We start from the raw sequence: 26,337 nt of genomic DNA, 5'->3' as shown, positions 1-26,337 counted from the left end.
GCAGAGCAGACCTGGCAGCAGCTGTGAAACCTGATTGGAAACATGTGGGTTCCATTAGCTGAAATTCCATGGGGTTTACACATGAGATGACACGGAGAGCGGCTTAGGTTCTGCAGGGGAACTGGAGCTGGTTCCATCCAGTGGCTTTGCCTTGAAAAGCCCCATTGTGTAGCTAAGAACGTGCAGGCCCAGAGGGGGACGGCGGCTGGTGTGTGCTCACGCAGCTCCTGTGGTCACTCAGGGGGCCCCACTGGGGCCTGGTGTGCTGCTGCTTCAGCCAGGACCCCTGTGGTCTGCACCAGGCTCCATCCCCAGGGAACCCCCCACTGTGGCCCCGTGATCAGGAAGCAGCCCGGACCACCAGAACTTCCTGGTTCTGCCCATTCACTTGCCCTTGGGCAAACTGCCTGGCTTCTCTGTGCTGCAGTTTCCTATTCTGTGGTGGGTGTGAGGGTCGTGCCTATCTCCTAGGGTTGCCTGGAGGAAGACTGGTGGGTTAGCACAGTGCACAGTGCTCAGAACCATCATAGCACACAGTGTGGCTGCGTGGGCTGGCCGCCGCCACCGTCATCATCCTCGTCATTTACTAGTGTTGGCACCAGCATCCCCTCAAGGTCTGGATTTGTGCCGGTGTCCCTGAGGGGAATCAGCCCCTGTCCTGCCCTCAAGTAGCTCCCTGTCTGATTTAGAATAAAGAGAAAAGACCCCAGGAAGGCCCCCAAGTTTTATCCCCAGAGGCCTTTGACCCTGGCTGGGTGACCCAGTGGACACATGGCTCATCGGGTCCTTCCTGGCCTGATTCTAACCCAAATCCGTCCCCAGCCAGACCTGGGCTGGAGGCGGGCACAGCAGGAAGCCCTGGGTATGTTGGAGGCCCCTTGGGGTAGGTGTGGCTGCTCCAGGGTCCCCAATCCTACCCTCACTTGGGGTCCCTGCAGGTCAGACTCTGGGGGCCTGAGGAGCAGGGCATGGCCCTCCAGGGCTCCAGACTCCCCAGCTCAGAGAGGCCACTAAGGTGCACATGGCAGGCGCAGCCCTACCCCTGGTCTCTGCCCCTCCCCTGGGCCTCAGTTTCTTCTTCTGTACAGTGGGGCACGGACCCGAGGAGCCTGGGGACAGTGGTTCCCAAACCAGGCATCGAATCCCTGGCACCTCCTTTTTTCCTTCCTTCCATGAAGTAGCCCCTGCTCTGCCAGGCCTCAGTGACTCCACCACTGTGGGGACGATGACATGTCAGGAGCGAGTGCTTCCCAGAGCCCAGGCCTTTCCCAGGCTTCTCTGGGGGCTGGCACCTGCACCCGGAGGCTGTGACTCGCATCCAGGTGGCGGGGAGGGGCGTCCCCTGCAACCCAGTGGTACCAGGTTCCCTTTAAAGTGCCCTCCCAGCATGCCTGGCCCTCGTGGCCCTGCTGCCCATGGGCTGTTTGGAAGCCTGTGGTCTCTCTTTTCTGAATCACTTAACACATGTCAGTCTGGAAACCAGAGTTTCAGACCTGGGTGGAGTCTCGGGGAGCAGGTGCAGCCCCTCATACCATTGGGAAAGGTGAAGCCCAGAGACAGGAGCAGAGCAGGGCCTGGAACTCAGCCTCCTCTGAGGCCAGGGAGCAGTCCTGATCCATCACCACCCATGGGCAGGTTGTTTCATCTCTCTGGGCCTCGGTTTCCTCATCTGTAAAACGGGACTCATAAAACCTCCTGCCCATAGGGTAGCTGTGTGGCAGCTGTTAGGATTTTACTCCTGGTGCTTTCTCACTGCACAGGCCATCTGGCGTCTCCCCGGGGAGGCAGGACCAGGAGGCAGTGAGTCCTGCTCCTTTTCTGAAATGTCCCTGCGTCATCCCCCTTCACGTTCCCACTGCAGAGCCCTCGGGACTGCCCCCGGATCCTGCCCTCGGCCCTGGCACCCGTGCCCACAGGTGGCTCCCAGAACATCCTGGTGCCTCTGGCCAATACCACCTTCTTACAGGTAAGTGGAGGCGATGCGGGCAGGGCAGGGAGGAGGCTGGGCATGCAGGCCACATGCTGTCCCCAAGGCCGGCCCACCGCCCATGCCTTGGTTCCTGCGTGGGCTGTGCTTGCTTTCTCTGAGTTTCCAGGTTCCGTTTGAGAAAGCCCCACTCGGGTTGCACGGGGCTGGGTTGGAAAGAGAAGTGGGTGGCAAGGGCCAGGCCAGTGGGGACAGCGGGTGGCCTGCAGCTGCCGAGGAAAGCTCTGGCCAAGAGCCACCAAGACCCTCCCGCCTTCCAAAGCTCCCCGGGCAGAGTAAGGGCCGGTGGGTGGACATTGGCCATGTTGTGCCCCTGGACAGACCCTCCCTTGGCGGAACCCACCTGCCCACTTCGTGACTTCCCTGTCTTCCCTGCTGAGCAGCTGGAGGACACCTTGCCCCCCCTTTCCCCATTGTCCAGATGGGGAAAATGAGACCCAGGGAGGAAGTTGGTGGCTCCAGGTCACACGCGCGGGGTTGGACTTGTGCCCAGACCTGGACTTCCCATCCAGCGCTCTTCCCTGAGACCAGCCCCGCTCCCCGGTCTGGGCTGGGGGAGGGGATGCACCCCGTCTGGGCCCCTCCTGGAAGAGCGTCCTGGGTGGGAAGTGTTGACAAGTCCTGGACGTGTGCCAGCCACCTCCTCCCCAGCTCCCAGGGACTCACCATCTGTCGCTTCCACGGAGTAACTGAGGCCGTGACGGCTGTCCCACGTGGGAGCCACGTGCCGGGGATCTGGGCTGTGTCAGGAAGCCTTGTGGCAGGGGCTGCAAGGGTTGGGCCAGAGCCTCAGAGATAGCCAGGGGCCTGGGCAGGTGGGAAGGGCAGGCTGCCACCCTGGGCTTCAGGAGTTGAAGCAGGGAGATCTAAGCCCAGACTTGAGTCCTGGCTGATTCTTCCCAGCTGTGTAATAGGCAAGTCTCTGCTCTCCCAACCCCTGGGCCTGCTTCTAGAACACTGAGGAGAGGCCTGGGGTGTGGGCCTGGGCTCTGCAGCAGCCCTGTCAACTGAGCTCACACCCTGGGAGTGCTGGGACAGGCTGGATCTGCTGTCCCAAGGCGGCCGAGGACTCAGGGGATGGAGCTACCTCCAGCTTAGCACGGCAGGAGACAATTGGGCTTTTGGCTCTGTCAGCAGCCACTTTCCTGTGTTACTTCTGGGCTAGGATCCCAGAACAGGGGAGCCTGAGCTGCTTTCTCTTCAGGGTGTCACATCTGCCGATGACAGGAGCATAAACAGGAAGTCTTGTCAGTGGCAGCTGGATTTGCTCACCCGGCAAGTATCTGTTACGCTGCTCAAGAAGGCAAGATGAGACTGGGAAATAGAGCCCTGTTTATTCATTCAACATTTATCGAGTACCTACTGCATACTAATAATAGCAAACACGTATTAGGCACCTACCATATGCAACCCACTGAGATACACAATTTCTGGTTTCCCCAGCAAGCCTTCAAGGCAGGGAAGCCTGTTCAGTTAAGAACAGGTACAAGCCATGGTACAGTTAAGAAAACCAAGGTTCAGAGAGGAGGAGCAACATGCATGAGGTTGCACAGCTAGGAAGTAGTAGAGGTGGGAGTCAAACCCGGGCCTGTGGGAGGTAGAATCTGGGCCCTCCCACTCATTTCTGCTGCCCTCGGAGGTGTCATAGGGGCCTAGGCCCCGCTCCAACCTCCCCGTGGTTGAGGAGACAGGTGTAAACAGCCTGGGCAAGGGAATGAGGGTGGCACCTGGCACAGGAGGTTAACAGTGCCCGCCCCCAGCACGCCCCCCGCTGTTCGCTGCTGAGTGCATGATGCAGGGTCAGTGAGCGCAGCCCCTCTTCGAGCACGGGACCTTTGGGCTGGGTACTGAAGGCCATGTTGGGTTCTGTGGGTGGTAAAAGGGAAAGGCTGTTCAGGTGGAAGAGCGGGCTTGGGCAGAAGCCCGGGGACGGGAGGGTCTGTGCATGGTGAAAAGTGTCCGGTATGTCTGGGGCATGGCCGTGGAGGGCAGTGGGGAGTGGGGCGGCAGGAGGGGTTAAGGTTCAAAGAGCCTTAACAAGTGGAGTCTCTCTGGGAGTCGGGACTTTATGAGCTGACTAAAAGGCCCCAGGGTTAGGCATTGGGGGACATTGAAGGGACTCTTAGTGGCATGGTGAGCACAAGGCCAGAGTTCTTGGTGTTTATGCACTCCCAGCATTGGACAGGATGGTCGGGCAAAGGCCTAGCAGTCGGACTGAGCCCCTGGCAGGACCACAGCTGTGGTGTCCTGATGGTGTTGGAGGGCGATGGATGCTGGCCTGGCTCTCCTCAAGTCCTTGTCCTGTGTTTCCCATAGGGTGCAGCCCTAGAGTGTAGCTTGGGGTTGCAGGAGACTTTCGAGGCCGTGTGGGCGAATGAGTCCGTTGTGCGCTGCAACCAAGTGGTGGTGAGTGGCGGGGCTCAGTGGGGACGGGAGGCCCGCAGAGGTTCAGTGCTGCGCCCCTCTTCCCCACTTCCCCATCCCCAGCAGCCCCGCCCTCACCTGTGCCATGACATCCCTCCCCCAGCAGAGGCCCGGACACCGCCCCCGCCCTCACGCTCTTGCCCATCCTGTTGCAGCTGCACACGAGCCAGAAGAGCCAGGTGTTTCCACTCAGGCTCCAGCTAAAGGGGCGGCCGGCCCGGTTCCTGGACAGCCCTGATCCCATGACAGGTGGGTGCTCCCACCCACCCCACATGGCCACAGGGGATTCGGCACAATGGGTGGGGCTCAACCTTGGGGGGCTCACTCCAGTGCTCACCACACAGTCACAGATGTCCCACCCCATCGCTCCCCAACACGTACAAGCTCTCATGCCCCAACCCCGCTGCTCTGCGCCTGCGCCATGCCCTGGGCATCTCTATGCCAGTGGCTGTGCAGCTCCAGGCACTTGCTTTCCCTTGCCTTTCCGCACTTCATTGTCCCCAAATGAAACCAGGGCACAGTCCCTTTACAGAGAGCCTGGGTAGGACCGGATGAGCTATGCACACAAAACCTTGGGGACAGGATCGGGCATAGTTGGTGCCTCAAATGGTGGTTGGTGTCGTTACAGTTCCTTTATGTACTAAATCAGCTCTCCTGGGGCCTGTCTGCTCATGGAGAGTCTTAGACATCCTGGTGGACATGGGTCCCCACATCCCCACTGCGAAGGCCACCAAGAGGCCTTAGAGCTGTCCCGCACACCTGAAGCCCTGGAGAACCCTTCCTGCTCTCTTCCTTGGGCCATTCCAAGGATTTGAGGCCCTGGGTGCCATCAGAACCCCCTCTTTGTGGCTCTCCTCAAACCCTCCTTCCCTGTACCCTGTGGGAAATCGGGGGGCAGTTTGAGGAGAGCCAACCATTGCTCACTGAGAAAACAGACCTACTCAGGCCTGGGTGTGAATCTCGGCCCTGCCACTCATGGGCTGCGTGAGCTTGGGAGAGTCACTCTCCTTCTCTAAGCCTCAGTCTCTTATCTGTAAAATGGGCTGATCGGTAGCTCCCACCCGACAGAGTCGTCATGAGGAGGAATGATGTTCGTGAGGCTGTGGCTGCAATGTGCTTAGCATAGGCCCAGGGGATTTGGAGAAGGGGCTAAGATCCTCCTGGGGTCCTGATCTTCATAACCAGGACCTGCCACTGGATGGGACGCCACAGCAAGAGGGTGCCTGGAGGGGACAGTGGTGATGGGGCCACACTCCTCAGAGTGTGCTGACCCATGCCACCCCCGTGTCTCCCCTAGTTGTGGTCTATAACTGTGCCATGGGCAGCCCCGACTGTTCCCAGTGCCTGGGCCGTGAGGACCTGGGTCACCTGTGCATGTGGAACGATGGCTGCCGCCTGCGGGGGCCCCTGCAGCCCCTGCCTGGCATGTGCCCCGCTCCTGAGATCCGCATGGTAAGCATGCCCCATGCCGGTACACACACACACAGTGCCCCGCAGGGTCCCACAGCCTCTGGACTCGCGAACTGGGGCACGCACCTGGCACATGCATGTAGTATTACCTGTGAACAGAGCAAAGTGCCCTCATGGAGCTAAGGTTTTTATGGGGGAGGCGGACAATAATGAATAAGGAAGTAAATTACACAGAGAAGGTGGTAGGTGTGTGGGGAGAGGTGGCAGGGCCGGGCATGGTGGTGTGGGGTGCAGGAGACACAGGGGCTGAGCGCCTCTAGTTTTTATAGTGAGGTCAGGGAAAGCTCGCTGATCTGGTGATAACTGAGGACACCAGTAACTCCCAAGCTTTTGTTTTGTTTATTTATTTATTTTTTTTTCCTTTTTTTGTCTTTTTTCGTGACCGGCAACGGATCGCAACCGTCGGTGTTGCGCCCGCACCTCGCTCAGCCAGTGAGTGGCCAGTCTGTATGTGGGATCCGAACCCTCGGCGGGAGTGCCACCACGCTCCCAAGCGGCGCACTGTAGCAGTGCGCCACCGGGCCGGCCCTGTTTTGTTTATTTTTATTTATGTATTTTTTGCCATTGGCCAGTATGGGAATCAAACCTCTGTTTTAAGTTTTAAAAAATCTCAGGGAAGGATTCTGAATGGCTTAGCCCAGGTCAGGTGCCCACCCCAGACCCAGTCAGCTCTGGCTGGGATGAAGGATCAGGTGATCAGACATGGCCACTGGGAGCTGAGTTCGGTGTCCCCCAGGAAGCTCTCCTAGTGACATCCTCAGCCACACGTGGACTCAGTATCACACAGGCACATCCTCACTGGCAGCACAGTGACCTGTCCCATGACCGGCAGTCCCAGCCCTCTCTGAACCTCCGTGCCCTTCTCTAAGCAGTGGGAGGGCAGCCCTGCCAGTGTCCCAGCCTCAGAACCTCTCTCTTCGGTCACCTGGCAGATTGAGCCATTGAGTGGTCCCTTGGACGGTGGAACCCTGCTGACCATCCGCGGCAGGAACCTGGGCCGGCGGCTCAGTGACGTGGCCCATGGCGTGTGGATTGGCAGTGTGGCCTGTGAACCACTGGCCAACAGATACACGGTGTCAGAGGAGTGAGTAGCGGCAGTGCCCTGGGCCCCGCTCTGTCCTCCCCTCCTGGCATGCTGCTGCTCTCCAAAGGCCACTCCCTTCCAGGCCTCCTGGACTTACTCAAGCCATTCCCACGATGCATCCTGCTGTTTTCTGCTTGGGATGCTGCTCTTTACCCTTTTGGTTCCAGCTTTGATGCCCACTCCTCCAGGAAGCCCTCCATGCTCCCCTGGCCTAGCCCTTCTTCGCATCAGCCAAGCTCTGAGGACAATAGTTTGCAGTTGAAACAGTTTGCGCATTGTTGGCATGGTGTAAACATTTGGGTCTACAGCCCTTAGGCCTGGCCCAGAAGGGGTCAAGCAAGGAATGCACTGAGTTTCCTTTCAGGGGGCCCTAAATCAGCCTTGCAGATAAGGCCAGCAGTCTACCAGCCCAGCAAATGTTCTCAGAGATCATCTTGTCCTACCCCCTTGTGTTAAAGTTGCAGAAGTGTGGGAAACTTGTGGAGTGGGGGTGATCCCTTGAGCCAGGCACCAGGGTGGCCCTTGGGGGACTCAGGGGGGCTGTTTACCAACAGATAGAGAATAGTTTCAGTGATGTGGGTAATGCTACCAGGTGTGTACCGGCTGAGTGCCAGCCCAGCTGTGAGTGGGAGGTTGGGTGGCTGCGTGCAGGAACGGGGTGCTTGCACCCCCACGAGGTGGGGGCCTGAGTTCAAGGGAGGAGCCAGGCGGTGCCTGCCTCTCCCCGGGATCTGCTGGCTGCACCGCTGACCATGCTGCCCCCTTCAGGATCGTGTGTGCCACAGGACCAGCCCCAGGGGCGTTCTCGGATGTGGTGACAGTGAACGCCTCCAAGGAGGGCAAGTCGCGGGAGCGCTTCTCCTATGTGGTAAGGCAGGCGCAGCCCCTGTCTAGCTCACCCCTCTGTGCACACCCCAGGGGCTGACCCGAGGCCTGACCTCCTGCCTGACTTCCACAGCTGCCCCTGGTTGACTTTCTGGAGCCTGCCATGGGCCCCAAGGCAGGGGGCACCAGGATCACCATCCATGGGAGCGACCTCCATGTGGGCTCTGAGCTCCAGGTCCTGGTGAACAACACAGACCCCTGCACAGAGCTTGTGTAAGCCTCTGGGCCCGCCTGCCCCTTCCAGCCCAGAGAAACCCTTGGGGTGGGAGCTGGAGGGGTGGGTGATGCCCTTGCATCAAGCATCACCCAGGTCTTAATTGGCTGTTCTCCCTTGGCTAATCCCCTTCCCTTCTCTGAGCCTCAGTCTCCTCCTGTGGTAAGAACAGTACCAGTGAGTTGTGGGAGGTGCTCTGTGCCTGGCATACAGTCAGTGCTCCATAAGTGATAGCTGCAATGAAAATAATGATGATTGATTGTGCACACTGAGATCCTCTGGCTGGACCAGAGGAGTGGCCAGTGGCAGGGGTGTGATCTGGGGCCTCTTGGTGAAACACCTCTGTCTTCATTATGCACTTGCCATATACCAGGCCCCATTGGTGGGCATTGCTAGGGACACCAAGATGAGCCCAACACAGGCTTCAAGGGGAAGGCAGACACACCCACAGGAAATAGGAACGTGTAGTGGGGCCAGGACTGGGATAAAAGCCAGTGCTTTCAGGGCTCGTGGGGGCAGGAGTCAAGAGAGGAGACCTGGGAAGGTTTTTCAGAGGAGGCGGGATGGAGCAGGGTCAGAGAGGGGAAGGAAGAGTGTTCAAGGTGGGGCGGGCAGCCTGAGCACAGGTGTGGCAGTGGGATAAGGACATGGCTGAGCACTTATGAACTGCTGTTGAAGGGGGCAGAGGCAAGGCTGGGCCCAGTGAGGAGGCTGGAGCCCAGGCCATGCGCAGGGGCCTAAGCCCCGGGCTGCTGGGGCATGGACAGTGGGAGGCGGGTCCTGCTGACGCTGCCCACTGCCCCCTAGGCGCACGGACACCAGCATCCTCTGCACTGTGCCTGGGGGGGCCCTGGCGGCCCCCGTGCCCGTGTGTGTGCGCTTTGAGCGCCGGGGCTGTGTGCGCAGCAACCTCACCTTCTGGTACATGCAGAACCCAGTCATCACGGCCATCAGTCCCCGTCGCAGCCCCGTCAGGTGAGACCCGGGCCCCGTCTGTGCCTGGCTGGTCCTTGCTCTCGGGGGCTGAGAATGGGCTGATGGGAATTGCTGTCCCCCACAGCGGTGGCAGAACCATCACGGTGGCTGGTGAGCACTTCCACATGGTGCAAAATGTGTCCATGGCCGTGCACCACATTGGCCGGGAGCCCACGGTGAGGGAGCCAGGGACCAAAGGGGGCGGGAGGGGTGGACGGGATGTGGCTGGTGGCCCTGAGTGACCAGACCTCCTCCCACCACCTCTCCCCATCTCTGCCTCTCTCTCTTTCTGTCTTGCTGTCTCTGTCATCTGTCTCTCTGTCTCTTTAAACTGCAATCTCCCCATTTCTCCATATCCGTCTGCATTCTCCATCCCCACCCTTCGCCCCGGCCCTCCCCACCAGCTCTGCAAGGTCCTCAACTCCACCCTCATCATCTGCCCATCCCCCGGGGCCCTGAGCAATGCCTCAGCACCAGTGGACTTCTTCATCAATGGGCGGGCCTATGCGGATGAGGTGGCCATGGTCGAGGACCTGCTGGACCCTGAGGAGATGCAGCGGGGCAGCAGATTCCACCTGGACTACCTCCCCAACCCACAGTTCTCCACAGCCAAGAGGGAGCGATGGATCAAGCACCACCCTGGGGAGCCTCTCACCCTAGTCATTCATGTGAGCACTGGGGGGTGCTGGGCAGGCGGGAGCCAGCAGGTGGGCTCAGCCACGGCCTCAGTGAGCAATCCTCCTCCCCACCCACAGAAGGAGCAGGATGGCCTGGGCCTCGAGAGCCACGAGTACAGGGTCAAGATAGGCCAGGTGGCCTGTGACATCCAGATCGTCTCAGATAGAGTTATCCATTGCTCTGTCAACGAGTCCCTGGGCACGGCTGAGGGGCAGCTGCCTATCACAGTGAGTGGACAGGGCACTGGAGGTGGAGGTGGGTCTGGCCCCCAGCCCTGGCCCATCTGCTGAGCATCTGCCCCTCTCCCAGCGGTTCAGAAGTCACCAAGCATTTTCATGCTCAATAGTTTAGGCAAGCAAAGCAGCTTTATTCCCTCACTTGACAAATGAGGAAACTGAGACCCAAGAACTTAGTGACTTGCTCAGGGTTAGTGATGGGCCCCATCTGGACTTGATGGGGCTGGACTTTCAGAAGAAGTCACCACCATTCCATTTGGTGTCCCACCTAGAGTCTGGGCTGCCAGTCACCATGTAGAGTCTTGGAGAGGAGGGAAGCAGGAGGAGCAAAGAGGGGCCTAGAAAGTGGGATCTTTTCTGCACTGTACCTGCTTGCATGCCTTCTAAGATGGGGAGCTCACTCTCTCCCAGACAGCATGCACAACCCTGGGAAAGCTTGCTTTCACCTGCACCCCAGTCCCTGTTCTGATCTCTGAGTCCTCACACCTCACCTGCTCTCCTGGTTCTCGGACAGCCCTACAGATGCTTGGGGACAGCTGCCAGGCCCCATGAACTGCCCTGCCTCTGGTTCCTCCACTTTTCCCCCCAGGTTATAATAATCTTCATTACCTCTACTGAGTCTTACCCCTGTGCCAGGCCCAGGACCAAGAGTTTGACAAGCATCTCCTCATTTAGGTCTCATAGTGTCCCCAGGAGGTGGATATGGTTATCTCTGTGTTATCACTGAAGCTCAGAGAGGTTAGGTGACTTGCCCAAGGCCACACAGGTAGTGAAGAGAAGAGCCAAGAAGTTCATCAAGGAAGTCTACATCTCCCTTCCCCTACCTCCGTGCAGGTCCAGGTAGGGAACTTCAACCAGACCATTGCCACGCTGCAGCTGGGGGGCAGTGAGATGGCCATTGTCGTGTCCATTGTCATCTGCAGTGTCCTGCTGCTGCTCTCCGTGGTGGGTAAGGAGCCACGCCCTTGGGACACCTGGGAGGCCAGGCCTGCCCACCTTGCCCCCGTCCCTCTGAAGATTGGCAGATAGGAGAATGCAGAATGGGCAAGGGGCACAGCCCAAACAAAGACTTGGAGGTGGGAATAGGTTGGGCACCCAGAGGTGGGGGAAGGTGTGTCCCAGCTACAATACAAAAGGAGGGTACAGAGGGGATGCTGGGGGATACACTGGGCCCAGGCCATGGGCTCTGAATGCCAAGCAGAGGAATTTGGAACCTTGTTCTCCAGTCAAGAGGGAGCTACTAAAGGTACTTGGGAGAGGATTGAGGGGAAACCCAACCACATGTCTGGTGGGCTATGCCACTGTTAAAATAATGGTTATAAAAGTAACACTCAATGTAGCAGAAAAGCTGGAGCCCTGGTGCACTGCTGGAGGGGATATGAAATGGTGCAGCTGCACTGGAAAGCACTTGAGCAGCTCCTCAAAGTGTTAAACACTGAGTTACCACGTGACCAGCAATCCCACTCCTGGGTATCTGCCTGAGAAATGAAGACATACATCCACACAAAAACTTGTGCACAAGTGTTAATACAGCAGCATTATTCATAATGACCAAGAGGCAGATACACCTAGATGTCCATCAACTGATAAATGGATAAATACAATGTGGTATGTCCATACGATGGAATATTACTCAGCCATAAAAAGGATTGAAATACTGACACATGCTACAACCTGAATGAACCTTGAAAACATTAAGCTAAATGAAAGAAGCCACACGAAAAGTCACATATTATATGATTCCATCTATATGAAATTCCAGAATAGGGAAATCCACAGAGACAGAAGGCAGATTAATGGTTTCAGGGACTGGGGGTGGGGGGGAGGGAAAATGGGGAGTGACCACATGATGGGCCCAGGTCTTCTTGGGGCAGTACAAATAAGCTGACATTCGACATTGGTGATGATTGCATAACTCTGTGAATATACTAAAAACCATTGAATTATACACTTTAAATGGATGGATTACGTGGTATGTGCATTATATCTCAATACAGCTGCTTTCTAAAACTGAGTATATTTAATGTAGAAAATTTTAGAGAAAATTGGAAGATAAAAGGAAAAAGTACCCATCATAAACACCTTGTATATATATATATTTTTTTTCCTTTTTTTGTCTTTTTTCGTGACCAGCAACGGATCACAACCCTCAGTGTCGCGCCCGTACCGGACCGGGACCGGCAAGGGGATCGCAACCCTCGGTGTTGCGCCCGTACCTCGCTCAGCCAGTGAGCGGGAACCAGTCTGTATGTGGGATCCGAACCCTCAGCGAGAGCGCCGCCACGCTCCCAAGCGGCGCACTGTAGCAGTGTGCCACCGGGCCGGCCCCACCCTGTATATTTTTGAATATTTTCTTCCAGTCACTTTCTAAAAATACTATATAATAATTTTAATATATTATATATATATATTCCCTTCCCCACCCCAGAAAGAGATTATAATGTAAGACTGCTTCATAACTTGCTTTTAAAAGTTTCTTAATTCGCATGTACCACCTTGTCACTGTAGAAGGAATAGAAAATGCTAAAAAGCAGAAAGAAAACAGAAATCACCATTCCCCGGGAGAGCCACTGTTAAGCACTATTTTACATACACACACACACGTTTCTTTCTTTAAGAACGGGGACGGGGGGGGACACGTCAAGTTGTTCTGCTGGCTGCTCCCCAGCCCTCTGCCCTATAGAGCTCAGCCCACGGGCAGGGAGGGCTGAAGGGCTAAAGGGGCCTGGCAACCACGCCCCACCCTGCACAGAGTGGCTAGAGCCCAGGCCAGCGGGCAGAACCTCTCCAGACCCAGGCCCTGCATACAGCAGGTGCCAGTAAATGCTTCCCAATGGGAATTGACTCACCTCTCTGCTGTCCACAGCCCTGTTCGTCTTCTGCACCAAGAGCCGCCGTGCTGAGCGCTACTGGCAGAAGACCCTGCTGCAGATGGAGGAGATGGAGTCTCAGATCCGCGAGGAGATCCGCAAAGGTAGCGCGCGGGCACCATGTGGGCTGGGGCCTTGGCTTTCTCGTCTGGGGCATGGGTTCGCAATCCGCTCACAGCTGCCTGCTGTCTACCAGGCTTTGCCGAGCTGCAGACGGACATGACGGATCTGACCAAGGAGCTGAACCGCAGCCAGGGAATCCCCTTCCTGGAGTATAAGCACTTTGTGACCCGCACCTTCTTCCCCAAGGTCAGCCTGCGCCTGCGCCTCTGCCCATGCTGACCACTACAGGGGCTCCTCCACATCTTTGGGCCATGCCAGCCTAGAGGGCACCTTTGTGCAGCACAGGCCGCTTGAGCAGTGCAAAACCTGCACACCTGTTCATGGCAGTCCCGGCCGTACACTGGCCTGCCAAGGGAGGGGGCCCAGGTTCTCCCCCACTTCCATTCTCTGTTCACTTGACGTTTAACTGTCCGTACAGAAGCCAGCTGCTGGCCCCACTCCCCTCCTGGGTGCTGGGCTTGCCTCTCCCCTCACTGAAGCGGGGAGCAGAGGTGGTCAGGACTGTCGCAGGCCCCACACTCCCTGCCAGCCTCTGTCATCTCTGGACCCTTCCCAGCCGCGTTTCTCTTGGTCTCCATGAGGAGACCCCTCCTCCTATCCACTGGATTCTGCTGCATCCTTTCCATGCCTTGCATGCCTCCTCTTGCTATTCCAGGGGTCTCTGCTCTGTCCCCACCTTCCCTGGCCTGTCCAGGTGTTTGTGCCAGTGGCCAGCACACTCCCTCTTACCCTCTCCATGCTGTTCCCCGTGCAGCATCCAAAGCAAGCCCATGTCTGACTACATTGCTCCTCATGAAAGCCTCCAGTGGTCTTCCAGCCTCGGGGTGGAGCTCAGACTCCCATCGCAACCCTACGCGGGGGGTCCTCATCAGCCTCTCTGCCTCAGCAACCCCATTATGCACTAAGTCCTTTTTGCTTCCTCTTAAGCCTGGTGCCCTCTTGCATTGCCATACCTTGGCTCTTGCTGGGCTCCTCTGCCTGTGACACCCTCCCAGAGTCCTCTGGATGCCCACTCACTCCCCTGGAATCCCACGGCTCCCAGGGCTTGACCCACTGCCTCTTATTTGTTTGTATGGAGTTATTTCTATGTCAGTTTCCCCTAGCACAGGCCCCTTTCTGTTTGGGGTGACCTTTGCATGCCAGTCGGGGGAGTCTCAGCCCCACTGAGATGCTGGGGCTCTACTTCCGCAGTGTTCTTCCCTCTACGAAGAGCGTTATGTGCTGCCCTCGCAGACCCTCAACTCCCAGGGCAGCTCCCCAGTGCAGGAGACCCACCCCCTGTTGGGAGAGTGGAAGGTGAGTACCCCGACCCCACACACACATGTTCACTCACTGGGCTGCTTCAGGGCCACCCTGCCTCTGCCTGGGCCCCACTTTCCAGCTCGTCTAACCATTCATCATGGGGAGCTAGGAGGCCTCTGCCACTGTAAGATTTTGAGCCCTCCATCCCAGGTGGCATTCAAGCAGCCATTCAGGGTATTACTTCCCAGGTCAAGGAGAGAGGGCAGAGGACTGGGTCTCCCTGTGCATCCCATTCCACCTGCTGCTCAGAGCATGGAGGCGAGAGTCCCCCCAACACTGGGATAACAGGTTACCTCCAGGCAGAAGGCAGCCACCATTGAAAGGTAGTAAGCTCCCCATCCCAGAAGGCATGCAAGCAGCCACTCATGGGATCATAAGCGCTGGCTCCTAGGCCAGGCAGGGGCACTGGACCCCTTCAGACACCCAGCACTGATTGCTCCTGCAGATCCCTGAGAGCTGCCGGCCCAACATGGAAGAGGGGATCAGCCTGTTCTCCTCGCTGCTCAACAACAAACACTTCCTCATTGTCTTCGTCCACGCACTGGAGCAGCAGAAGGACTTCGCAGTACGTGACAGGTCAGGCTACAGGGACTCAGGTGGTGGGGAGAGGGGCCCGTCTGAGGCCAACAGCCAGGTCACAGAACCCAGCCCCCACAAGGCTGGGCATTTGTAAACCCCATGTCCTCTGGGCAGCTGGCATCGCCCAGCATCAGGCCCTGGGGCTCTGGGGCTCCTGAGACCCCTGGTACTCCTCCCCCTCCTGGGCTGGATGCCCAAGACATGGGCTAACGGGCACGGTGGTTGCTGTGGACATTAGAGAACGTGGCCCTTACTCCAGGCAGATTCCAGCCCCATTCACCCTGTCGGCAGGACCTGCCCTCACAGCAAACCCGGCATCACTGGGTCCAGTGACAAGGCAGTGACAAGGTCCTGGGGCCCAGAACCCCGATTCTGCATGATCCCCAGACTGCAGGGCTGTGAGGTGCGGCCGTGCTGATGCCTCGTGCTGCCTGCAGGTGCAGCCTGGCCTCCCTGCTGACCATCGCGCTGCACGGCAAGCTGGAGTACTACACAGGCATCATGAAGGAACTCCTCGTGGACCTCATCGACGCCTCTGCCGCCAAGAACCCCAAGCTCATGCTGCGGCGCACCGAGTCTGTGGTGGAGAAGATGCTCACAAACTGGATGTCCATCTGCATGTACAGCTGTCTGCGGGTGCGACCGCCTGGCAACAGTGACCCCATTTGCCAAGCCTTCCCTCCGTAGATCCGACATCGTTACATCCTCGGGCTGGCTCTGCCAGGAGGGATTGTCATGTCCTTTGTGCACATGTGGAAAGACGGCTCAGAGGGGGCAGGGACAGGCCCATAGGATACTTTATCCAGATGTGGGAACCGAGGCTCAAACAAGGCCTGGCTGGCTCACCACAGGGCTCAGTGCGGGCCTGAGGCAGAACAGAGGCTGTATCAGGGGCCTTGTCTCAGTACGTTGTTTTCTGTCATCCGACCCTCCCCGATGTATCTTTGGGCCACTGCTGTAGATTCAGGAGCTAAATCAGACCTCGGCGCAGTCCTTGGGGCACTTAGGGGAGAGCTGTGGAAACAGAAATTATAGTAGAGAGTGGTAAATGCCATACAGCAGAGCTCAACCCAGTGAGGTCTCTGACCTGGCTGGAGGGTTCAAGGTGGCTTCCTGGTGCAGGTGATCCCATGCTGAGACCTGAGGGCTTGGTAGGAATGAGCCGGGTGAGGAGTTGGGTGGGGAGCGTGTTCCAGGCATGGGGTGCAACGCGAGCAGAGGCGGGGAGGAGGGGATGTTAACGAAAGCAACGGAGGCCAGTGAATCTGCTGAGAGATCAGGCTGGAAAGGGCAGTGAGGCCAGATAGGCCTTCCGCATTCGGCCAAAAGAGCCTCCATGAGAGTTTTTCTGCAGAACAGGAGCTGCTCAGCCCCTGGTCCTGTCCCACCATCCAGCTGCCCTGCAGTGGCAGAAGCCAGAGGGTCATCTGGGGATCATAGGAGAGAGGCAGCGGCCTGGCTGGAGCCCAGAACCAGGGCCTCAGATGTCTTAGGTTTGAGTCTGGTCTTTGGCACAACCCAGCTGTGTGACCCTGGGCAAGTCATTGCGTCTCTGGGCCTTGATTTCCTTCTGTCAAGTGGGGCCTCTGCTTGTGAGGCCAGACAGCCTGGAGGAATCCTATGGATCCTCCTGAGGGGAGGAGGACTGCGGGTGGGCCTGGGGATGTGCCTTTGGGGCACCTTAACCTCTTGCTGGCTGCCTTATTCTGGGCCATCGGGGCTGTGTTGGGGACTACAGGGCCACAGCAGACTCTGAACCTAGCTCCCTGTCCTCTTCGTGAAGCCTCAGCTGAGCTTTCCCTTCTGAGTCTCTGTTTCCTCATCCAGAAAGTGGAGCGTCAGTGGCTCCCACCCCCTGGACCTGGAGAATCTGATCGGGCAGAGCCGGCATGTACCTTCATAATTGTTGCCAAATCTGCCTAATGCTATGACGTACTTTATTTTTTCTTTAAATCAACTCACCATTTTAACTTAAATATCCACCATAAGTGGAACACCTGGGTCACTTGCCGTAGCAATGACATGAAAATCAGCTGAAGCCTGTGGTTGGCTGGGCGCACTTTATGAAACAGGGAGATTGGCAGGAGCAGGGCTGTTGAGTCCTGGGTCGGCCTGAGACTCTCCATAGTTGTCAGGCTGTGATTTGGGTTATTTAAGGCTACATCCATGTTCTGGTTCCACTTAAACTTACCCTGGGAGGCTCCACCTTAGTAGAAAGAGTCACAGGCTCAGGAGTCAGCAGTTCTGGGCTTCCAGTTCAGCTCCACCACTTCCCGGCTGGGTGACCCTGGGCAGGTAGCTTGCCCTCTCTGAGCCTCAGCCTTGTTGGCTACACAGTGCAGACAATACCCCATACCTGGAAGGGTTGCTGGGGTAATGAGACGAGTGCACCTGCCCACAGACAGTGGTGTTTAATAAAGAGCAGCGTGGAGTCTGTGAAGATGCCCTGCAGCGGGGGGAGGTGGTGTTGGCACTGGGGTCCGCAGGAGGATATTACACAGGCAGCCATGGAGGTGTGGGGAGAAGGGGTAGCAGCACTCCAGGGGAAGGTCGCAGCATGGCCAAGGGCGTGGGGCTGCAATATGGAGGATGGGGCAGGGAGGGGCGGAGCTGGGCGGGCTGGGCCTTGACCGCCCCGTACCTGCCCCAGGAGACTGTTGGGGAGCCATTCTTCCTGCTGCTGTGCGCCATCAAGCAGCAGATCAGCAAGGGTTCCATTGACGCCATCACTGGCAAGGCCCGCTACACACTCAACGAGGAGTGGCTGCTGCGGGAAAACATCGAGGCCAAGCCCCGGGTGAGCCCAAGCAGCGGGCGGGGCCGGGTCAGCGGACAGGGACCAGTCTCCAGGGCTGGCTGGGAGGGTCCCGTGGGCCTGAGTGGTCCTGGCCTCCAATCTTGACCCAGCCTGCCTGGACAGGGCGTTGCTGCCCAGGCTCCAGTGTGTCCCAGGTGATGGCTCACTAACTTCTCTCTCCCACCCTCTCGCGCAGAACCTGAATGTGTCCTTCCAGGGCTGTGGCATGGACTCTCTGAGCGTGCGGGCCATGGACACCGACACGCTGACGCAGGTGAAGGAGAAGATCCTGGAAGCCTTCTGCAAGAATGTGCCCTATTCACAGTGGCCGCGTGCGGAGGATGTCGACCTCGGTGGGCAGGGGCCAGTGGGTGGATTCAGTGGGGGTGGCCTTGCCGTGGCCAGAACGCTTCTTTCAGTGATCGCCTGTGCATTAACAGTGGCCCTGGGACACTAGATGATCATATGAGGTCCCCATCAGCAAGGAGCTCTTATCTGCAGGAGGCGAGTCCTGCAGTGTGAGCAAGCTGTGGCAAACAGCGTTCAGGAAAAGCTTCCCAAGGGAGGGCACGTGGCTGTGGGTTTTGAAAGATGTGTAGGAGTCTTGGTTAAGCCAAGAAGCTGAGGCCATTCATTCTTAAGACCACTGGCCTTTCCTGAGTGTCTGCTCAGTGCCAGGCCCTGTTCTGGGCACTTCGGTGTTATAGTGAACAGGCTGACACAGCAGTTGTCTGTACAGAGCAGGGAACTCCAGGTGGCCCACTGGTGCTGGTGTGCAGGGGCAGGAGGCTGGGCAGGTGCTCTGTCACCCAGCGCCTGGAAGGGCAGAGTTGGGCACACAAGTTTTACCCAGAGGATGGTGGGGAGCCATGGAATGTGTGTGGCCGCTTTCACACGTGGTGCCTTTTCTCATTTTGTCCTCAATTGTGACTCGAACAAGCCTGGGGAGCTCCTGCCTGTGTTCACCAGCCTGGTGCCTTCACTTTGTACCACCATGCCCTCCCCCAGCTCTTTCTTGTCCTCCCCATTTTACAGATGGGGAAATAGAGGCTCAGAGAGAGGCCTGGCTTGCCTCAGGTTGCACCTCTCCCTGTATGGCCCTGGCGCTGACGGTCTGCTCCCTGCCCCGCAGAGTGGTTCGCCTCCAGCACGCAGAGCTATATCCTGCGGGACCTGGACGACACCTCGGTGGTGGAGGATGGCCGCAAGAAGCTTAACACACTGGCCCACTACAAGGTGAGGCCTCCAGCCCCACCCAGCCCTGCCACCCCCACCCACCCTGACCTCTGACCTCTCACCTCGGCCTCTCTCTTCCCGTCAGATCCCTGAAGGTGCCTCCCTGGCCATGAGCCTCACAGACAAGAAGGACAACACGCTGGGCCGAGGTAGCACCAGGGCATGGAGGAGGGAGTCTAGGCCGGGTGTGGTGGGGCCTTCCTTCCCACGCCCCAGTGGGGAAACTGAGGCACCAGACAGCCAGCACTGGGCTGAGCTGTGGCCCCCTTGGTGGGGTCGGGGCCGGGCAGCCTCCTCTGACCCAGTACTGCTTGCACAGGGCCTGCAGCCAGGCCTCCTCGAGCTGATTTCCTGCGGGCAGCTGGAGAGACACCCCGGGAGGGCGGGATGTGGTTCCAAGAGGTCTGGGCGGCTGCCAGGCCAGAGGGGAAGGCTGGCGTGCCCAAGTGGGCTTTGGGCTGTATGACATCCCAGGCCACGCTGCCTGGCTGCCAGGCCCAGGAGCCCAGGTTCCCCTGGGCCTTGGGGTCCCCTCCTGAGGTTGAGAGTGGGGTCTTGGGTCTCCTAGCAGCCTGTGGGGGGTCTGGGCTGGCAGGAGCTCTGGGCTCGGGGGTGGGGTGGGTGAGGGCAGCCATCCCTGCCTGTTCAGGGAGGCCCCTCCCTCCTCTCTCCGTGTCTCTGTCACTGTGTGTATGTCTCTCTATCTCTCTGACTCTGCCTGGCTCTGTGTCATTCTCTGTGTCTCTTTGGATCTCTCATTTCTTTCTCTCTTTACACTGCTGTCTCTCCCTGTTCAGTCTCTCTGTATCTCTATTCCTTTCTCTCCCTGTTTCTCTTTTTCTCCCTCTTTCTGTCTCCATGTCTGTTTCTCTCTCTCTGGTTGTCTCTCTCTCCCCTCTTCTCCCTTGTTTATTTATCGTGTGTTTTTCCTCTCGCAGTGAAAGACTTGGACACAGAGAAGTATTTCCATCTGGTGAGTGCCCGCCTCAGGCCCTGGGGGAGCCAGCCCCTCGCTGGGTGTGGCCTGGGCTTTCTGCTGCCCTGGGCCTCTGGGGAAAAGTGCTCCCAGGCCCTGGGAAAGGCTGGGCTGGGGGAGTGGGGATGGGGCCCACAATCAGGAGCGAACCACAGCCCTTGTGTGCCAAGAAGCCTGGGCAGAGCCAGGTGCCCATGGGCATAGGATGGGCCTCCCACGGGATAGCTGAGAATGTGCCTGGTGTGGGTGCTGACCACTGCCCGGCCTCCCAGGTGCTGCCCACGGACGAGTTGGCAGAGCCCAAGAAGTCCCACCGGCAGAGCCACCGCAAGAAGGTGCTACCGGAAATCTACCTGACCCGCCTACTGTCTACCAAGGTGGGTCCAGCCTCAGTCTCCCCTCTATGCAGTGGGTACAGGGCCCCGCTCCACTCAGAGAGGCTGGCATTCCAGGGTCAGCCCTGCATGGGTCCCTGGAGGGTAGGGGGTGTGGGAGTTCTTCCTGCTTCCCCTGTGGGGTTCAATGAGCTTTCAGGGCAAGAGACTGAGGGCTTGGGGCCCACCTAGGGAGGGACTCACCCGCAGCCAGGAAAGATGAAGCCCTGAGGAGTCAGTGATGTCCTCAAGTCACCCAGCTGGGGTGGCAGAGTGGGCACCCTGCAGCCTACATTCTGGCTCCACCAGTTCTCAGCTCTGTGCCTCAGCATCTTGATTAGTCCTTTTGGCACCCCTGCAAGGTGAGTTTCACTAACCTATTTCACAGACGAGGAAACTGAGGCCTGGAGAAGTTAGGGGACCAGCCCATTGCTACATGGCTTCCCCATTCACCAGCCCGAGCACTGTAGGCTCCCCAGAACCATCGGGGTGCCACCCTCCACACATGGCCCCAAGCTGACGGTGGTCACCCTGCTCCCCCGCAGGGCACGCTGCAGAAGTTCCTGGACGACCTGTTCAAGGCCATCCTGAGCATCCGTGAAGACAAGCCCCCACTAGCCGTCAAGTACTTCTTTGACTTCCTGGAGGAGCAGGCTGAGAAGAGGGGGATCTCGGACCCCGACACGCTGCACATCTGGAAGACCAACAGGTGGCAGACGGGCAGGCAGGCGGGGAGGGCTGTGCCTGTGCAGACCCCATCGTATCCTAGGGGTGGCTGCAGTGTGGGGGTTCAGAGCCCAGCCTCCAACCCCCACCTGCCTGGGTTCAGTCCCTACTCTGCCACTTCCCGGCTGTGTGATCTTGGCTGAGTGACTTAACCTCTCTGTGCCTCAGTTTCCCCCAGCTATAAAACAAGGGCAATAAAAGCAACCTGCCTGAATTGTAAGAATTGAACAGAAGAACACGCAGTAGGCGTTATGGGTGTTGCCCTTTCCATCATTCTCCCTCTGTCCCTCTCGGGTAGACACCGTCAGCTCCATTTTATAGATGAGGACGCTGAGGCTCACAGAGATCAAGATCACACAGCCCTCAGGATGGCAGAGCCAGGCTCAACCCCACATGATCTGAATCCCATACCCGGTTCATAGCCCTACTTTGAGGCACATCTTAGCTTTTCAGGGTCACACACCCCCATTGAGTTGTAGAAAACCTCAGCCTCACACTCAGGAAAAAAAAAATGCCACCAGCCTAGAAGTTTCTGTGCAGTTGCAGGAGCTTCTCAAAGCTTTGAGGTTCCTGAGTCACTGGGTGGCCCTGGGGTGGGGGAGATTACCAACCCTCTCTGGCCTCCCCAGGACAAGGCCAAGGATCCGGGCCACACCCTCCCTCAGTCCTCCCTTAGCACTAATGCTGGACTTCCTGCTGCCTGCGAGGTTGGGGGAGGAGCCATGGGCTGCCCAAGCGGGATGGGGGCGGGGGGATTCTAATGAGAACCAGGACCTGGCTTGAGGCTCCCTGGTGCGAGCTGAGGCAGCCCTGTGGGGTGCGGGGGCAGAGTGAGGGTGGACCAGCCAGGCCCTGCAACCCCGGCCCAGCTCCAGCAGGAAGCCCAGCTCTTGGCCACTCTTCCACCCCAGATGGCCAGTGATGAGCAAACGGAGGTTCCCAAAGGTTGCCGGCCCCTGGCGGGCAAAGCCAGCTCTGTCCTTCAGGCTGTCTGCCTCCCTCTGCCAGCCCCCCAGGGACCACACCTGTCCCGCCCCTCCTCGGTGTGGGCTCATACTGCCTCCGTCGCCCCCACCCTACAGCCTTCCTCTCAGGTTCTGGGTGAACATCCTGAAAAACCCCCAGTTTGTCTTTGACATCGAAAAGACAGATCACATCGACGCCTGCCTGTCAGTCATCGCGCAGGCCTTCATCGATGCCTGCTCCATCTCTGACCTGCAGCTGGGCAAGGTCAGCTGCTCTTGGGGACAGACCAGGCTGGAGGGGGGTGCCAATGTCAGGTGACCTCAGAGAGATCTTTCTGGGAGGAGGCTGTGGAATGAATAAGTCATTCAGATGGGGAAAGATAGCCAGAAACTGGCACCCACAAGAGAAACTTTGCATCACTATAGACCAGCTGCACCTGCCTCAGGGGTGCCTGGTACCAACCCTGAGCATGTGGGCCATAGAGCCAGGCGTGAGGAAGCCAGCGTGAATGTGGGCAACCTGTGGGGTCAGGCACACATAGTCTGAGACTCAGGTCAGGCTCCAGACAGCAGCCCCTGAAGGTCAAGAGCCATTTGAGCAGGTATTCAGTGAAGGGTTGGACAGAGAGGGAAACAGGTGACCAGGACTTCTGCAATACACACAGGAGGGAGACACACGAGGCATCTGTCTGAGGGAAGAGGATCCAGCTGGCTGGCTTTAGAGGGTGGAGACAAGAAGGGTCTTCCAGAATTAGCCATGAATTTCAGAGATACGCCACAAGAGAGGGAAAATGCCATCACTTCTCATGTACCATCTCAGAAGGCAGGACGTCCGTGACAAAGAAGTGGGAGTGTGCTTGGCATTTTCTGCTTTCAGGCAGTGGAAGCATGTGGTGGGCAATACTCCTTTGAGCCCGCAGTCAGGCTTCCAGAAATAATAGCCACCAAGACCTGTAGCCCTAACTAGGATGTAAGCAGAACACGCTGTGTGCGACCGTCTTCCTCTGGAAGAAGTAGGTCTCCCTGCAGGTCATCACCCTGACAGGCCTGTGGAAAGGAGGATGAGGGTTTGATGGCAGAGGTGGCAGAGGGAGGGGAGACAGGAGGCCCTGGGACTTTCAGTGACGGGGCTGAGATGATCTTGATGGTGCAATGAGGCCCTTCATGTGGCAGGAGGGATGAGAGAGCTCATCTGGAGAAAGATGGAATCCGTCCATTCTGCACCCTCCGTCTAAGTCCTCCCTCCTCTCTGCCCAGGATTCACCAACCAACAAGCTCCTCTATGCCAAGGAGATTCCTGAGTACCGGAAGATCGTGCAGCGCTACTACAAGCAGATCCAGGACATGACGCCGCTCAGCGAGCAGGAGATGAATGCACACCTGGCCGAGGAGTCGCGGGTGTGGGCTCGGGGGGCGCCGGGTGGGCTGCAGGGGCAGCGGATGGTCCAGGGGTCTCCTGGGCCTCACAGGCTGAGAGAGGCCGGGACCCTTGGATCGCTGCCCTGACAGGCCAGAGTGGGGACACGGAGGGCATTTTAGGGTGGCCCCTGCTTCCCTCTTGATCACCTGCGACGTCAACAGTGCATTTACCCCAGATCCTGGGGGTGGGGGCAGGAGAGTATGACCCGGTGGAGAGGAGAGTGGGATTCGGGGTCGTTGAAGGCGTCTTCATCCACATGCTGGGTCCTGTTTTGACAATGGGGTTAACCACCCCTCTCCCTTCCTGCCTTCTCATTCTTCATAGAAATACCAGAATGAGTTCAATACCAACGTGGCCATGGCAGAGATTTATAAATATGCCAAGAGGTATCGCCCGCAGGTGAGTACCCCTCAGGGTGGGGCACCTGCCCTCAGGGCCACGGCGCACCCCGTTTCTGCCCTGCCCACCTCTGTTCTGCTCAGGAAGCCCAGGCGAGCTTCTGCTCCAGCACTCACATGCAGGGGCGTGTGCATTTCAGGGCCGGTCCCCAGTGGTGGACATCCGGCCGTGTGTTCTCCCCTAAGGCCTGAGGCGGGGACCCCTGAGCTGCAGCCCGGCTAACCCCGCGGCTTTCCCCTCAGATTATGACTGCCCTGGAGGCCAACCCCACGGCCCGGAGGACGCAGCTGCAGCACAAGTTTGAGCAGGTGGTGGCTCTGATGGAGGACAACATCTACGAGTGCTACAGCGAGGCCTGAGGTGCAGAGAAGAGCCCGTCGGAGCTGCTGCTGGGGGGTACTGCACGCCCACCCGGGGCTCAACTTCACTCTACTCCCGTGCCTCTGAGTCAGGCTGGAGAACACTGAGCAGAGACAGCGGGGGGTAAGGGGAGGATGAGGGGTTCCTCTGAGCCAAGCAGAGGAGCCCGGCGCTGGCCCCTTGGGCACCTCCATCCCCTCCCACCTGCCCCCACACCAGTCTCTGGGGTTGGGATCTTGAATGCGCTGCCAGTCCCTGGTGAGTCTCCCCACCGTCCACCCAGCACAGCCTGGACTGTGCCCCCCCACTCCAGCTGCTGAGAGAGCCCTGCCCCACCAGGCGGCCCAGCACGGATCGGGGCCCAGAGTCCACCTGGCCCAGAGGCTGCAGCCCAGAAACACTACCTCATCCAGACTGGCGGAGGAGGGGAGGCCTTCTGAACTAGCCCTCGACTGGTTTCTGCTTCAGCCACCAAAAAGTTGTCTCATTTTTCCTCACCCAAAGAGGACCCTGGCCACAGACTGTTTTAAACAGTGTTAGATTTTGTTGCTCAAGTGGCTGTTGGCAGAGTAGGCAGTGCCCACTGCCTACGGGAGGCTCTGTGGGCTTCTCCAGGAGCAGGGGAGGGCCGGGAACGGGACAGGTGCGAGGAGTTCCTGGTCTCCAGAGAAAGGAGGAGGTCAAGATGCACCGAGGCTGTAGCTGGGCTACTCGATCTTGCTGGAAGTGTTTCTAAAGATAGCACCACTTTTTTTTTTTTTTAAAAGCTTTTATATACTAAAAACTTATCACGCGCCAACTGTGAATAGCTGCCGCTTGTGCAGAGGGGCTCCCAGTGTGACACTGGAAACGACTGTTCCGGAGAACAGGCAAGCCTGGCGGAGACCCCCCTCACACCCCAAGAAAACCACCCATCCCGTTCCCATCAGCCCCTTGCAGCAGGCCCAGCCAGTGCTGGGACTGGCTCAGAGCCTAAGGGGCTGGAGGGGGTGACTGGAACTCTCTGGAACCTCCTTTATAATAAAAGCCTGACGAAAAACCTACTGTGGGCTCCAGCCTTTGTCCTGGGATGGCTGGGGGTGGGGGAAAATAGGGGTCTTTGGGAGCCTGGCTTCCATTCCTGCCTCGGCCCTGTACTGAGGTGTGGGCAGATCCCTGCCTCAGCTTCTGGGGAGGCAGGCAGAGGCGGGAAGATGAGATACTGCAGGCAGTGTGCTTGCATGGGCCTAGCCCTAAGCTGTCGTTCCTTGGGCTCTGGGGGCACTCATGGGACCTCCAGGAAGATGTCACCTGTGTTGTATGCTCCTGACTTACTCATCTTTATAACACACCTATGAGGAGTGTAGTATTGTCCCCATTTTACAGATGTAGAAACTGAGTCTCGGCAAGGTTGAGGAGTTTCCCAAGGCCATGCAGCCAGGGAGGAGCAAAATGGGAAGCAGGTTGCATGGGTCCCTCGTTCCTCTGTCCCCCGCTTCCTGCAGGCTGGAGTCTCCACAGCGGCCCCCAGAACATGTGAGGAGGTCAGATGCAACCACCCTGGACAGGGAGCTGGCATTTTCGCAGTTACCTGGCCTTTCTCATGGATCTTGAAAAATCCACACCATTCACTCTGTTTTTCAGACAAGGGAACAGAGTCAGTCTCCTCGGAGCCAGGTTAGCCCTGGGCTCTCTCCCAGCAGGGCAGGCCGTTCCTGACCATGGCCCGCAAGGACACTTAACCTGACCTGGGCTCAGCAAACACCACCCCCCACCCCCGCAGCCTCCCTCAAGATCTGGGCCAGGCTGGGGAAGGTTTATCACCCCCAGGAAAAGGTCACCAGAGAGCCCCCTGCCAATGAACTGCAACTCCAGTTAATTTTTTCCCTTATGAAGGAAAAACAGTTAACATACATTTATCAAAAGTAAGAACTAGGACAAAAGAAATTCATAAAATTGAAACAAAATCCCACAAATACCAGTTCTAGAATTAATAAGAACAGAAAAGTGAGGAGAAAAGTAAACAATCTTTTGCTTTAAAAATAGTTTTTTCCTGTAGTGGCTTCTGGGTGGAGAGAGATTCTTTATCTTTCAAATTTTCTATTCTGAGCATTGATTCCTTTTTATTAAGCAGCAGATTTTCTAATTTAAGTTATCAGCACAGTTGATAGCGGTTCTGTCTTTTTTTTTTTTCCAAGGGGGAGGGTGCGATGCTCCAGTGAATATGTGTTTCCCGGAGAAACGCAGGAGCAAGAGGCACGAGAAAATGAGAGCTGCC

General features: G+C 57.8%; 1 protein-coding gene across 1 annotated transcript in view; it reads left to right on the top strand.

Annotated features, from left to right (window-relative positions):
• Positions 1-25,123, top strand: part of PLXND1 (plexin D1) — a gene marked incomplete at its 5' end in the record, with an annotated part of 52,643 nt that extends 27,520 nt beyond the window's left edge. Inside the window, 28 exons of the mRNA XM_008574050.1 lie at positions 1,862-1,966; positions 4,304-4,393; positions 4,567-4,660; positions 5,709-5,863; positions 6,814-6,965; positions 7,734-7,833; positions 7,924-8,063; positions 8,872-9,039; positions 9,125-9,215; positions 9,444-9,707; positions 9,795-9,944; positions 10,788-10,902; positions 12,820-12,927; positions 13,020-13,132; positions 14,138-14,242; positions 14,694-14,824; positions 15,265-15,463; positions 17,478-17,624; positions 17,821-17,977; positions 18,757-18,860; positions 18,946-19,009; positions 19,799-19,833; positions 20,109-20,213; positions 20,756-20,919; positions 22,019-22,166; positions 23,159-23,299; positions 23,646-23,720; positions 23,963-25,123. Of these exons, the coding sequence (XP_008572272.1) occupies positions 1,862-1,966; positions 4,304-4,393; positions 4,567-4,660; positions 5,709-5,863; positions 6,814-6,965; positions 7,734-7,833; positions 7,924-8,063; positions 8,872-9,039; positions 9,125-9,215; positions 9,444-9,707; positions 9,795-9,944; positions 10,788-10,902; positions 12,820-12,927; positions 13,020-13,132; positions 14,138-14,242; positions 14,694-14,824; positions 15,265-15,463; positions 17,478-17,624; positions 17,821-17,977; positions 18,757-18,860; positions 18,946-19,009; positions 19,799-19,833; positions 20,109-20,213; positions 20,756-20,919; positions 22,019-22,166; positions 23,159-23,299; positions 23,646-23,720; positions 23,963-24,079 (3,537 nt within the window). The remainder of the gene's footprint in view (positions 1-1,861; positions 1,967-4,303; positions 4,394-4,566; positions 4,661-5,708; positions 5,864-6,813; positions 6,966-7,733; positions 7,834-7,923; positions 8,064-8,871; positions 9,040-9,124; positions 9,216-9,443; positions 9,708-9,794; positions 9,945-10,787; positions 10,903-12,819; positions 12,928-13,019; positions 13,133-14,137; positions 14,243-14,693; positions 14,825-15,264; positions 15,464-17,477; positions 17,625-17,820; positions 17,978-18,756; positions 18,861-18,945; positions 19,010-19,798; positions 19,834-20,108; positions 20,214-20,755; positions 20,920-22,018; positions 22,167-23,158; positions 23,300-23,645; positions 23,721-23,962) is intronic.
• Between the last annotated feature and the right edge of the window lie 1,214 nt (positions 25,124-26,337).

Source organism: Galeopterus variegatus, unplaced genomic scaffold, assembly GCF_000696425.1.
Source record: "Galeopterus variegatus unplaced genomic scaffold, G_variegatus-3.0.2 Scaffold990, whole genome shotgun sequence".
NCBI lineage: Eukaryota > Metazoa > Chordata > Mammalia > Dermoptera > Cynocephalidae > Galeopterus > Galeopterus variegatus.
The sequence above is the reverse complement of the archived record's forward strand: the minus strand, read 5'-3'. Positions and strand labels throughout refer to the sequence as shown.